This window comes from Myotis brandtii, unplaced genomic scaffold (genome assembly GCF_000412655.1).
Source record: "Myotis brandtii unplaced genomic scaffold, ASM41265v1 scaffold378, whole genome shotgun sequence".
Classification (NCBI taxonomy): domain Eukaryota; kingdom Metazoa; phylum Chordata; class Mammalia; order Chiroptera; family Vespertilionidae; genus Myotis; species Myotis brandtii.
In genome coordinates, this window is record NW_005364521.1 from 938,250 (window position 1) to 952,095 (window position 13,846).

At 49.9% G+C, this 13,846-nt stretch overlaps 1 protein-coding gene across 2 annotated transcripts in view; it reads left to right on the forward strand.

Moving 5' to 3' along the window:
- Positions 1-13,846, forward strand: part of LMCD1 (LIM and cysteine-rich domains 1) — a 62,129-nt gene that overhangs the window by 25,861 nt on the left and 22,422 nt on the right. Inside the window, exons 1-3 of one of the 2 annotated variants that reach the window (XM_005872363.2) lie at positions 5,982-6,002; positions 7,571-7,659; positions 12,332-12,587. In XM_005872363.2, the coding sequence (XP_005872425.1) occupies positions 7,571-7,659; positions 12,332-12,587 (345 nt within the window). In that variant the 5' untranslated portion in view covers positions 5,982-6,002. Of the gene's footprint in view, positions 1-5,981; positions 6,003-7,570; positions 7,660-12,331; positions 12,588-13,846 lie in introns of those variants that run through there. The other variant, XM_014544689.1, reaches the window with a different exon arrangement.

Genomic DNA, 13,846 nt, shown 5'->3' on the forward strand with positions numbered 1-13,846 from the left:
GAACTTTACATCCTTTGGATGGTGTTTCTTGGAAGTTTGCTCAACTCTATATTTTGGATACAGCCGAAGCTACAAGTAAAAGATTAGCAATGTCAGAAAACCAGGGCTGCTCAGAAAGACTCATGATCAACATCAACAACCTCATGCATGAAATAAATGAATTAACAAGATTGTACAAGATGCTACATGAGGTAGAAAAGTAAGCCCAATCTGAAGCAGCAGCAAAAGGTATTGCTCCCACAGAAGTAACAATGGCAATTAAATATGATCGTAACAGTGACCCAGGTAGATATAATTCTCCCCGTGTAACTAAGGTTGTCATATTCAGAAATGAAGATGGAGAACCTCCTTTTGAAAGGGACTTGCTCATTCATTGTAAACCAGATCCTAATCATCCAAATGCCACTAAAATGAAACAAATCAATATCCTGTTTCCTACATTAGATGCAATGACATATCCTATTCTTTTTCCACATGGTGAAAAAGGCTGGGGAACAGATATTGCATTAAGACTCAGAGACAACAGTGTAATCGACAATAATACTAGACAAAATGTAAGGACACGAGTCACACAAATGCAGTATTATGCTGCCTCGACAACTGCCCTTGAGGCCTGTCTGTTGCCTTGAACATCTGTCTACATTTTAGTTTATTTAGCAGAACAAGGTTGGATGATAGAAATCCCAGGACCAAGGTGATCATGACATTTTCCTAGTGCCCCCACCCGAGCCCTTCCAGGACTTCCCACCCCTGCAAACACACCGTCCCACCTGCAAACACACCCTCCCAACCCTGCAAACACACCCTCCCATCCCTTTGGATCCAACAGGCCTGATGCCCAGAGCCCAGGCCAGACTCGGAGGAGGCTCTCGGGGCCTGGAGACTCCTGGTGTGGTAGGAAGTCACAGGATCTGGATTCCACAGACATGAGTGTGAATCATGCTCTGAGCAGCAAATCCCATCAGTCCTCTGAGCTTGCTTTTCTCATGAGCCAAACGCAATATATCCACAGCCTAGGGCTGACAGGAACATACTTTGTAAACTGTAGAGAGCTCGGTGCGAAGTGCCAGGGCAGAGCGGACGAGAGCCTCGCTCTGCAGTAAGGCTCCTTGGTTCCACTTCCTGCCTCTAGCACTTAGGAGCTATTAGATCCTAACCTCTCGGCCTGATTCCTCGTCTGCAAATGAGGTTAGTAAAAGTCTCTCTCTCGTAGGTTCATCAAGTAACTTTAGTTAAATATCATGAAAATGCTTGGCATTTCCCCCCGCACATAAGGCGTACTCAGTAAATGTTAGTACCGTCGTAAACATTAGGAGAGATCAAGCGTGTGCTTGAAGGCCAGTCCAGATCCGTGTACATTAGCAGGTGCCACCCCCCAGACGAGCTCCAGTCCAGACCGCTCTGAAGGCACAAGTTGCTTCTGTGCCCAGACACACTGTCCTGCATTGCCAGTTGACTAGGAGTAATGGGGACACCTCACCGGGCTGTCATAACTGCTAAGGAAGAGAATGCTTAAGGGAAATCACCCCGTGGGCTGTCAAGCTGTTATTATTTTGGGGTTGTTGATGGAAGTGGGGTAGTTTCTGGGATCATTTTTCTGGATATGATCTCAGCTCTTCTCTGGACCTTCTCATAACTTCACTCCACCCCAGCCATCTCCACCCTCTCTCCTGGGAACCCCTAGGGGAGGGTTTGTGTTTAAGTAGCGGAGCATGTTGACCAATAACCTTTAATAACACGTAAGCTTGTGGCGCCTACTTGCAAAAGACATGTCAGAGTAGTTGACTTGGAATAGAATTCAGTGCCAATTCAGAACACCCCAGCTCAGAAGGCAGGCCCATGCAGAGTCAGGAGGGCATGGGATGGTGTTAAGGTATAATTTTCTAAAAGGTACAACCATGACTCTTGTGCAAATATGAAATAGAACTTAGCAAAGATTTTAGTCCACTCATTCGCTAATGAAAGAATCAGTAAGAGATTCCAATCAGTTCAAAAACCATTTAAGAGAAGCACGGAACAGACTGAGAATCTCAGAGGGAAGGGTGGCGGAGGGAAGAGATTAACCAAAGAACTTATATGCATACATGCATCGCCACGGGCACAGACAATGGTGGGGTGAAGGTCTGAGGGGGAGGAGGGGTGTGAGTAACGGGTGAAGGAGAGTTACTTGGGGGGTGGGGGAAGGGGACATCTGTAATCCTTTCAACAATAAAGATATTATTTTTTAAAAACTTTTAAGGAGCTAGTTATTCATAGTCAATTTAATGTTAGGACAAGATTGATGGGTTAGGTACAAGACTAGTTCATGTCCTCTAGGACAGTGGTCAGCAAACTCATTAGTCAACAGAGCCAAATATCAACAGTACAATGATTGAAATTTCTTTTGAGAGCCAAATTGTTTAAACTTAAACTATATAGGTAGGTACATTGTTATTAACTTAATTAGGGTACTCCTAAGCTGGCCTTTGCTAAAAACGTCCTCAATCTGATTGAGGTACGTTCGCTGAGGTCGACCCCTTCCAACTCTCCCATCCACACTCGTCTTATATACTTGTTTCGTCTATCTCCTTTCCGAAAACCGACTTCTGCGCATGGGCCACGAAGTTTCAATCGCACTGTATGTGGTATTTTGTGGAAGAGCCACACTCAAGGGGCCAAAGAGCCGCATGTGGCTCTCGAGCCGTGGTTTGCCGACCACTGCTCTAGGACAATAAACCATAACCTATGGAGTTATCTTCTTCAAAAGAACATCGCCACCGGAGAAAAAGCTCCAAGTTAACATGTCACACCGAGTCTTGGAGCAGAGCAAAGTACATTTCTCCAGATAATCCTCGAGGGTGTGGGGGCAGAGGCAATGCCATGTTGCCAGCATATGATGTTGAAAAGATGCGCCACCCATCTTTCTGCCTTGTTTCCAAGTTTTGGGTTTTGTTTTGTTTTTTAATCCTCACCCGAGGATATTTTTCCATTGATTTTTTAGGGAGAGTAGAAGAGAGAGGGAAAGACAGAGAGAAACATCGATGTGAGAGAAACACATTGATTGGTTGCCTCCTGCACAAACCCTGCCCAGGGCCCAGGCTGGGGAGGAGCTTGCAACTGAGGTACGAGCCCTTGATTGGAATCGAACCCGGGACCCTTTGGTCTGCAGGCCGATGCTCTAGCCACTGAGCCAAACCAGCTAGGGCTGGATAATTTTTAACAATGGTAAATAATTATTTCACTTTATAAACAACCTTTCAACCTTACATGATGCTTACAACAGCATTGCTGAGACAAAAAGGACAAGGAAACCCCACTCATCAGAGGGGAAAACTGAGTTACAGGGAGAGAAGCTGAGCTGGGTGGAGAACCCCCATTGCCAAGTCCAGGTCTCATGCTCACCCCTAAAGTCCGCATTGCATTCCCCCTTTCGGGGTCCTCTTCATCTGCAGCCCTACATTGTTCTTGGTGGCATTTTCCCATCTAAGATTTCCCTTGGGGTTCACCTGAGGTCCATGCTCAAAGGCAGGAGGAGTCCCTGTCGCCCCGCCCCTTGCATCCCCAGGGGACTTGGTCCGAGTCCTTTTCAGCCACTCACACAATTAGTTTCCACAACATCAGATGAACCAGATCCTACTATCCTGAGCCAAAGAAAATTGTCAAAACATTTTCTCCTCCCCTCAAAAAAAAAGGACAGAATCGATGCTACATTCCAAGAACCCATTTTTTTAAGTGACAGGTCCTTTTAAGCTCTTCTCTTCTCTGCTTAGCTACTGTGGGCCACTGTGCCATCTGTCATCAGAGACCCAGTCCGCATCAGACAAGCCCACAGTGTATAAGCCGGGATATCTCACTTGAACACTATTTCTGGTCGGCACCCCCCCCCCCCCCCCCCACACACATAAGCAGGATCGTTTTCTGTGCTGGAGATAGCTGGGCTGGCTGGCTCCGGGCTGATAGCACGCAGTGCACGGGTGGCTATTTAATGTGTTAAACCGTCTGCCAGGAAACTGGCTGGAAGTGTGGCCTGATGCCCCAAATCTATTTCTTCCTCACAGCACCATTTATTTCCCTCTCCCACGGACTTCTGTCGCCATGGAAACTGTCCCACCAGCAGGATGGAGACAGGGTCCAACCCTCCGCTCCCTATACTTAGTTACAGAGGCAACACATATACGTGAAACCAAGTAAAGAGTAAGAAAGGCTATGTGTGGGTGTGCAGTTAGGAAAGTAGGTCCCCTGAAGTCCCCTAGCGTTCTGAAGCTAGGTGGGGGGGGAGTTATTTTGAGAACATCTGGGTCTCTCAGACTGTTTACACAAGATATAATGACAACGACAAACAGTCGGTACAGAATAAGTGCAGGCTACGCCCCTCCCATGCAGCACCCGTTTCTCCCTCACAGTAACTGCACGGAGCAGGTGGTTCTTATCATCCCCGTGACACAAACAAAGAAACTGAGAGTCCCCAAGACCCGTCACCTGCCCAAATTCAGCTGAAAAAGGCCCAAAATGGGGAGTAAAACCCTGACCGTCCAACCCCAAAGCCTGGACCTCTAACACACAGCCGCCTGCTCCCCACCTCCCACCTCTCCCCTCACTTCCCATCAGGCCAGGCTTCAAAGGCTCCGGCAGCCAGTTCCATCCCATCTGGCCTCCCGTTTTCGTTTGAGCATGTGATCCTCCCTGCCCCCGGCCCTGGACCACTTTATCGCATCCCACAGAACAAGGACTCTGCACAGCAAGATGTGGGCAACCCCGATTCCGCCAGGTTTCTCATTTTCCAGAGGAGCAATTTAGGCGGGGCGAGGAAATGAGTCGCCTCTAGCTGCACAGCTCATAAATGTCAGAGTTGGCACCACCAGCCAGCTCCCCCCCCCTCCCAGCCCCCACCAGTGCTCCGCTTGCTATGTTGCCTCACATCACTGTTTCTAATCCAAACCCTGAGCCAGCAGCTCGACTCCCCTGGCCAAGCACTAGGGCTAATCCCCTCGTAGGCTGGCGGTGAAATCAGTCGCTCATTAGAAGAACCATAAAGCTCAAGCATGCAGGGTGCTGGCCACTTAGGAGGTGCTTCCACTCAGCTCTCCTGTTCCAGGCCTCGCTGCCCCTGGGTGCATTTAAAACAATCCAATAATGAAGCCCCGTTCATAAAGTGTACGCCTCCCAGAGTCACCTTTGAACTACGAGGGAGTGTGAAAGGATCTCGGAACCTCAGCCAGTGGAACCCAAGGTGTCGAGAACAAGAGGCGGAGGCCTGCAAGGTTTCCCACGCCAATGGCTTTAGGAGCAAAGTTCTGCCTGGGAATGAAAGCTCCCAGCTCAGGACGAGCGGGTGGCGGTGCGCTTCATCTTGTTTTTCCATTTTAACACGAACCTTAACACCACTATGAACAGGCTTCCCTTCACATACCTGCACCGTGGCTCTAGCTCGCCCAAGCTGTGAGTGCTTATTAGAACCAAGAGCGTGGATCCGTCGTGAAGAGCATGCTCAGACGGCGGCCCCCTGCCCGTCGAGCCCTTGTGTACCTTTCTGCCCTGGCACGTTCTCTTCCTTCTGCCAGGAATCCCTTTCTCCTTTCCTGCCAGCTCACCTTGCGCTGCCCTCGTCCACAGTCACCGCCTCTAAGAAGCCTCCCGGGATTTCCCATACGGGTTTATTGAAACCTTATTCTCTGCTCCTAAAGTATTTGTGAAAACAACAGCAGCTACCATTTTAGTGCCTAATACTGTCAGACTCTTTACATGCATTATCTCTGTACCTGTTTGGCAGGCTCGGCTGGTCCAAGGTCAATCTGGCTGCTAAGTCACGAAGCTGGGTTTGGAATTCAGGTCTCTCGGGCACCAGAATCCATGCTTTTCTCTTACACAACTGGCAGCTTTCTTGCCTCAGAATTACCCCTTCCAGGAGCAGGTGATAAACATGTGTTTCCTGCTCCATCTGCCTGTAGACTATGTCTTCTGGGGCGTACCTGAGTCTTATGATGTATCCCTGTGCCTGGCACACAGGAGATACTAAATAAGTGGTAAGTGGAGCCCTAGCTGGTTTGGCTCAGTGGATAGAGCATCGGCCTGGTGACTGAAGGGTCCCGGGTTCAATTCTGGTCAAGGGCACATGCCCGGGTTGTGGGCTCGATCCCCAATAAGAGGTGTGCAGGAGGCAGCCGATCAATGATTCTCTCTCATCATTGATGTTTCTATCTCTCCCTCTCTGAAATCAATAAAAAAATTTAAAAATAAATAAAATAAAAAATAAATGGTTAAGTGGATCAATAGCTTGTTGAATGATGAGCTTTTCCCTTTATCTGATTAGCTGATGGAGCCTTGTTTTTGATAAAATCATAATGTACCAAATCACACTCCGCACACCCCACTCCCAATGTACAGTCAGGTAAGTTTCTTAGCCAGCAGGTCCATATACTAATCCACTGCTTCTCCAGTTCTAATGTAATATAAGTATCCTAAATTTTTTTAATATAATGTTATTGATTTTTTAGAGAGAGAGGAAGGGAGAGGGACAGAGAGATAGAAACATAGATAAGAGAGAAACATCATCAATGGGCTGCCTCCTGCACACCCCCCACAGGGAATCAAGCCCACAACCAAGCACATGCCCTGACCAGGAATCAAACCAGTGGCCTATTGCAAGCATGTCAAACTCAAAGGCTAACACGGGCCAAATAAACGAGGTTTAAGTTTATGTGGGCCGCAAGAAACAAAAGCTTCCATTTTCATAGAAACATAGGTTTATTTCGATGGAGACACACTGAATACAAAGGGCTGAAATAATCAGTCATCGTTAATGAGTATTCGTTGTGGGCTGCACGTTTGACATGCTTGGCCTATTGGTTCCTGGCTCAACGCTCAACCCTTGAGCTATACTGGCCTAAATTTTGTTAAATTGAAGGTTCCGATTTAAAAGGGCTGGGTGGGGCCTGAGGGTCTGCATTTCTGGCAAACTTCCGGTGATGCTGCTGATTCCAAGACCTCATCTGAGAGCCATTTGGGTCTCAACGCAGTAGCAGCAGCAGCCATTGAACTTCTGTTCCCTTTGGCTGGTAACGAAAAAAACAACTTCTCTCGTGGGTTGTGCTCCTTCCAAAGCAGGACCAGACTGCGAATGCTCCTGATTTTCCATGTTTTAGCAAAATGTTTAAGTTATGCTTTGGGCTATAAGCATTTGGCAGCATGAACATTGGCTTGCACTTTGGTTTAATCACACCCTCTCAATAAATTACAAGTAAATGAGGGAGAGGGGACATTTGCTGGAAGATTCCATTCCAGTGACAAGTGGATGGGGAAGTGGAGGAGGGGGAGGGAGGTGGCAGATGGTCCCTCGCAGCGGCCTTGGCAGCTAGTGACAACTGCAGGCTGGGAGGGAGCCGCTGCAGGTTTATGGGAAGTGCCCCACGCTCGCACACGGCCTGCCCTTTCCCAGCGGGTCTCCTGGTAAGCAGTCAGCGATGGCTGGTTCGTCTCAAGCCCTCTGAACCCCACACCACCCCTCTGCTGGCATGCCCAGTGTTTCAGAGGTCAGGCATCCGGGTCCCAGATGTTTGGAAGGAAAACACCCTCTTTTCTGCTCCTTTTCCAGATGTCCCTGGGCCAGCAGCAGTCAGCGCGAGGTGTGCCTTGTTTGAGATGCAAGGGGACGTGTTCAGGCTTCGAGCCGCACTCCTGGAGGTAAGGGAGTTTGTCAGGAGGCTCCGTCCCCTGCGCTTCTGGGCTGTCCTCTCAGGGAACCCTGGTGATTCTCTGCTGGGGCTGCTTGGGATGCAGGCACCGTGGGAAGGAGTGGCCCCAGGCTATTGCACTCCCTCTTGGCCTAACTCAGAAATGCCAGAGAGCCCTCAGGAGCCAGGACGAAGCAGGAGTTTAGTTCTCCCTTAACCATGTCAAGGCGGAGGCCCAGCCCAGCAAGCGCTGCCCCTGGAAGGTGTGGGCAGTTGTTAGCTGGTGCCTGGTCCACTCTGGGTAGAGCTCTGGCCTGGGGTTTGGTGCATGGGGCTGCTCTCGTCCTGCTGCACCATCGTCCCTGTTGGTGAGTTCTGATCTAAGTGCCCCTGGGACAGAAGTCAGGGTGCCCACATACCTAAAACCAAGACCTGGAATTCATACCCATGGGGGAGGACCCCAAGAGCCAGCTGGACTTTTCTTTCTTTTTTTTTAATATAGTTTTATTGATTTCAGAGAAAAAGGGAGAGGGAGAGAGAGATAGAAACATCAATGATGAGAGAGAAACATTGATCAGCTGCCTCCTGCACACCTCATACTGGGGATCAAGCCCACAACCCAGGCATGTGCCCTGACCGGGAATTGAACCGTGACCTCCTGGTTCATAGGTTGATGCTCAACCACTGAGCCACACCGGCCTGGATGGACTTTTCTTTCTCTTATTCATTGAGGGCTCTGAAAACTGGAGGTGGGGGTGCAACACTGCACAGTCCCACTGTTCACACCAGCATCTCCGTGCCTGGCACCCCAGGAGCTGTGCAGGGCACAGCCTGCGTGACTGTCCCCGCAGCCCTGTGAGGCGCCGTAGGGCACGACAAAAAGAAAGCGCTTTTGTCTCCCCTGCCAGAGCAACGCCCTGGGGGGCACTCAGCGGGGGGGGACGGACAAAATTTGGGACGTGTTTATCTTAGAGATATTAATTTCCACTGTGAGAAGGCAATTCCAAAAATACTGAACTGAGCTCAATCTTTTGTATTTAAATGTTAAAGTAACCCTAAGTGGTGTAGTATCTCCGTTCTGCAGAACAGGAAACTGAGGGTGGGTAATGGGGAGATGGCTACTAAATGGCAGCATTCACACTCGGGTCTGTGGGGAACCCCATCCCATGCCGTGAGCTTTCACAGCACAGAGCTGTTTCTTCACTCCATTCCTTGACAGTCCTCACCTCACAGGAGCTTGCGTGGTCTTCTGGATGCAAAGACTTTAAAAGGTCATCCAATCCCAATTCCTGTCCCCTGCACAAATTCCTCCCACAGCTACACCACTCCCAGGAGGGGGAGCCCCCCACCCCCATTTCGGCCACTTGAGCTCTTTCTGGCCTGGAGGAGAGTTAGCTTCCCTATCACGTCACCCCATTGGTCCTGAATCTGCCCGGGGGTGTCAGGGTGCCCGGTGTCGTAGAACAATGTTTAGAATCATCAGCTTAGGACCTTCAGGCAGCTCCTTTCAGAGTTCTGGGGGCAGCGGGCTAATGATCCCCACACGCACACACACAGTCCGTTCAGTAGCATGTCCTTTCTCACCAGGTTCACAGCCCCGTGCTTTCTGTCGTCTGACGCCTGAAAATGACTGTTTCCTATAGTTGGTCCAGTTTTCTAGGTGTTTCTGGGTGGCGGGCAATTCTGGGCCCGGGTTCCTCACAGCTGGAAGCAGACGTCTCTCAGCATCGTTTACATCCCTACATTTCCTCACCATCCGATAAACAATTTGAACATCGAGTGAGTGTATCCTTGAGAAGGGCAGCTTGCATCCTGTGAACTCTTTGGTTAGAACCACTTTAACAGGGACCTAAATTCAAGCCATTCAGGAGCAGTGAGGTCCCACCTTTAGGGGGGAAGCCATGTCAAACCACTTTTATGCTCCAGTTCCCACACTCTCCTTAGTCTGAAATAGAAGTGAAGATCCAAGTAGCCAGCCTGGGTTAGTGGGAAAGGCCCCCAACTAATAATCACAGGACAGCATTCACGAGCCCACTCTGCCTGAACAGGGCTCCTCCCTTCTCTAAGCCTCAGACTTCCCAGCTGAGAAACGGGCCGTTGGAGCTGATGTGCTCTGGGGTCCCCTCTGGCTTTACAATCCCATCGTTTCAGGCAAATCGTTTATAATCAAACAAACGATTCACATGTTAGAATCAGGATAGAATTAGTGTCAGAAGCACAGAAGAGGAGCATCGCTTAGAGAGGGGGGTACAAGAGCAGGCTTTCAGAACAAACAGATGATGAAAACAAGGGGGAGATTCCCAGCAGCCTTCCCTTCAGCATCCCGCTCTCCCAATAGCCACACCCGCTCCTTGCCCACCTGGCAACCCTCACAGGACGCTGGACTCCCCTCAAGGTGGGGCCCCTCCAGGGACTCCAGGTGTTTCAGAGAGCGTCCAATGCAAGGTCCCTCCCAGCATGCAAAGATTTCTTTATATTATTATTATTATCCTAATTAGCTTTATTTTTTCAATATACACTGCCTTCAGTGGGTAGAGAGAGAGAAAAAAACACCCTGATTTAAGGAAAACTGGAAACATAATATGAAAAATGGAAGAGAGACCACTGGCTCTTCAAGTTACAAAATGTTGCATTCTTCAGGTTTGGCTCTCGTGTTGTTGTCGCCCTTCTCCTGCGGCCCTGCCCCAGGCCAGCTGCAGCAGCCGCCTCCGATACAGTGTTAATTCTGCCCCTTCTCACGGGCAGAGGATCGTTGTACATAATTCCGCAGTAAAATAGCTGGGCTATTTCCTATGCTTTTTGAGGGACAACCTGGAGAAAGTCGACCGGAGCGAGTGGTGACTGTCCCACTGGTGTGCATCCACCTCGGGAACAGGATCCCAAATGCCCAGCCCGGGGCCCATCCACGCCTGTGACTAGCGGGGCCGGGGCAGGGCATCTCCAAGTTCACCCAGCTCCCTGGGGGTTCTGGGTACGCAGCAAAGTTTGGAGACTCCTCAATAGACCAGGGGTCAGCAAGCTGTCTGTGACGAGCCAGACAGTCATCATCTTAGGCTTTGCAGGTCAAATGGTGCCCATCACACCTAGTCACCTTGGTCCTTGCAGCATGAAAGCATTAATTTATGTGAGGACATGGAAATTCATTCAAAATTTTTTACCCACTTAAAAATGTAAAAACTATTCTTAGTTCATGGGCCATACAAAAGTAGGATTTGGCCTGTAAGCCATGGTTTGCCAGCCCTGATGTAGAACAGCCCTCTGATTTGATGAGTAAGAAACAGGCCTGTGGACCTAGTGTTCAGACCGAGATGAGATCCCAAGCCTGTGCCTTTTCCACAATGAAAGGTTTTCTATGACGGGCTGCAGAAATGGCCGTTTTAACACCACTGAGGACCCATGTATCTGTGTCCTCTACAATCTGGGTTCCTGGAAAGAGAGGGTGGACTTCTATAAAGCCCCAGCCGTGGACCTAGCAACATGAGAAGCATGCATAAAGGAGGAATAATGTGGAAACTACCTCAAAGAACATCTCATTCATTAGGATTTTTCATTTCAAAGTTTGCATTCCCACATCTCTACTAGCACCGGGAAGTCTGCGTTAACCAGGAAAACAACAGCAGCTTCTCCTCCCAGTTTTACGTACAGACGGCATTGGGGAGGTCAGAGGAGACCGGGATTTCCTCCTCCTCCCACCTCCTTCCACTTCCTGCTGTCGCTGCCCACGTCAGACCCACGGTGCTGTGGCCGTCTTCTTAGAGAAGCTGTCTCCTCCGTGCCTCGTAAAAGGGAGAGGCGAGAGGACGGTACTGATCAGGAATAAAATGCCCCAGTTCCACAAATCACGCAACCTCTTCTCATGAGAATGAAAAGACCTCATGTTTGCCCCGCATCGCCTTTAGGGTCCTAGTCTCTCTTGAAGTGCCAGACTTATCCTTGAGGTTGTCCATTGTGACTTTTCTCAAACTGCAGCCTATGAATGGGAACTTGGGCTGCAAGCTTCTCAAATAACGTCGCAGATGCTGCGTTCCTCCCCTATTTGACGTCGCACTGCACGTCAGTTCACTAAAGACAGGAAGCAGCTCACACTAAACAATGGGCTCCACCTTCTGTAGCCCAGTTTTCCCAGCTCACCTCCACTGAGCCCTTGTCCACGCGCCACACACTGACATCCTGTGGTCCATCCAGCGAACCCCCACAGCACATGCACCTCTCACAGGGCCCCACTGAGTCCACCTTACGTGATAGCGTCCACCCGATTCTCTCTCCCCTCCCACCCCACCTGGAAGTTCTTTGAAGGCTGTGAAGGGGCCTCCTGCCCCTCAGGTTACACCAGGGTTTCTCAACCTCAGTGCTACTGACCTTTGAACTGGATGACTCTTTGCTGCAAAAGGGGGGCTGGGAATTGTGGGATATTTAACAGCATCTCTAGCCGCTACCCTATAGATGCCAGAGCACCCCACTGTGACAATCAAATGTGTCTCCAGACATTGCCAGGTCCTCCAAATGCAGTCCCATCCCAAGGGCCCATTGGCCTCAGGTTACCATGTGTCTGCTGCTAACCTTTCCAAGTTACTCAAGTTAAACTTTGCACTTGCTTTCAGAAGGGTAGATGCTGCCAGCAGGAGACCACCTCTCTTTCCCGGAGGTTGATCTCACCTGTCCCCATCTCTACCCGCCCCCAGGAAAATATGCAAGTCCTGCAAGTGCAGCCAAGAGGACCACTGCCTGAGCTCCGACCTGGAAGATGACCGGAAAATTGGCCGCCTGCTGATGGACTCCAAGTATTCCACCCTCACGGCCCGCGTGAAAGGCGGGGACGGCATCCGGATTTACAAGAGGAACCGGATGATCATGACCAACCCCATTGCCACTGGGAAAGATCCCACCTTTGACACCATCACCTATGAGTGGGCTCCCCCCGGAGTCAACCAGAAACTGGTAAGACAGCTTCCTCCTACCGAGGGGTTATTTTCTTGCCCTTGTAAATGTTAGCCATGCCACAGCTTCCCATGTTTCAAGAGGGCAAGGTTACAGAAATAGTAGAAATGGCTGTGGTTTCATTTCTGTTCCTACCTTACAATGTGACCTTGAAGTGAAGACTGTCTGGGCCTCGGTTTCCTCATCCATAAAATGGGTACAGTTGTTCATATGTACCCTCTAGGGCCCTTCCAGCTCTCGTACCTGGCTGCTCATGGTTCCCTGTGGGCTCCTCACTTCTCAACAGAGGATGGCTTATCATCTCCAAGTGCTTGTCTGCATCTGAGCCATGTTCATTTCCCTCAGCGTGGCTGGGATGTGCCATTTGCAAGCCTTAGGGGAGCAGAGAAATGGCTTGCTTCTCCCTCGCAGCTGAAGTCTCTTGGGCTTAGAAGGAAGAGCCAAACTGGCTTTTCCCAGCTGTGGGACAGAGGCACCCAGAGAAGGCTTGGGCAAATAGTTGGAGAAGGCCCGAGGAGGGTAGAAAGGATAAGGCCCACAGAGAATGGTTGACTTGCACAAGTCACCTGGCTACCCCTCGGAATCTCTGGGTCCTCCCTGGACAGCCCCTGGAATCTCTGGGGGCTCATGAAAGTCCCCATGCTGGGCCTCGCCCCAGACCATTAAACCGGAATCTCCCGATCTCAGGGTCAGAATCCCCAGAAGTGAGCAGTTGAATGCTGCCCCAGGTAGCGCCATGTGCAGCCACCTTCAAGACCCACTGGACTAGTCCAGTTCTGAGTGGACCACGCAAATTTCAGCATATAAATCACCTGGAGAGCCTGCCTAAATCAGCCGGGACACTTGGGGCCTGAGATTCTGCACTCCTGACAGGCTCCCAGGCGATGCTGATGCTGCTGGTCCCCAGGCCACACCTGGGATAGCAAGAGCCTAGACCAGGGGTGGGCAAACTTTTTGACTCGAGGGCCACAATGGGTTCTTAAACTGGACCGGAGGGCCAGAACAAAAGCATGGATGGAGTGTTTGTGTGAACTAATATAAATTCAAAGTAAACATCATTACATAAAAGGTTTTTTTTTTTTAGTTTTATTCATTTCAAACGGGCCTTAGTTTGCCCACGGCTGGCCTAGGTGATTTCTACACATTAGTGAGCTAAAGGAGTTTTAGAGATGCAAGCCTGACATTTAGTTAAATCTCGCCTGGGAGAAAAGGAGAGCCTTTGGAATCCCACATGGTTCCTTCCCCACAGGCTCCTCCCA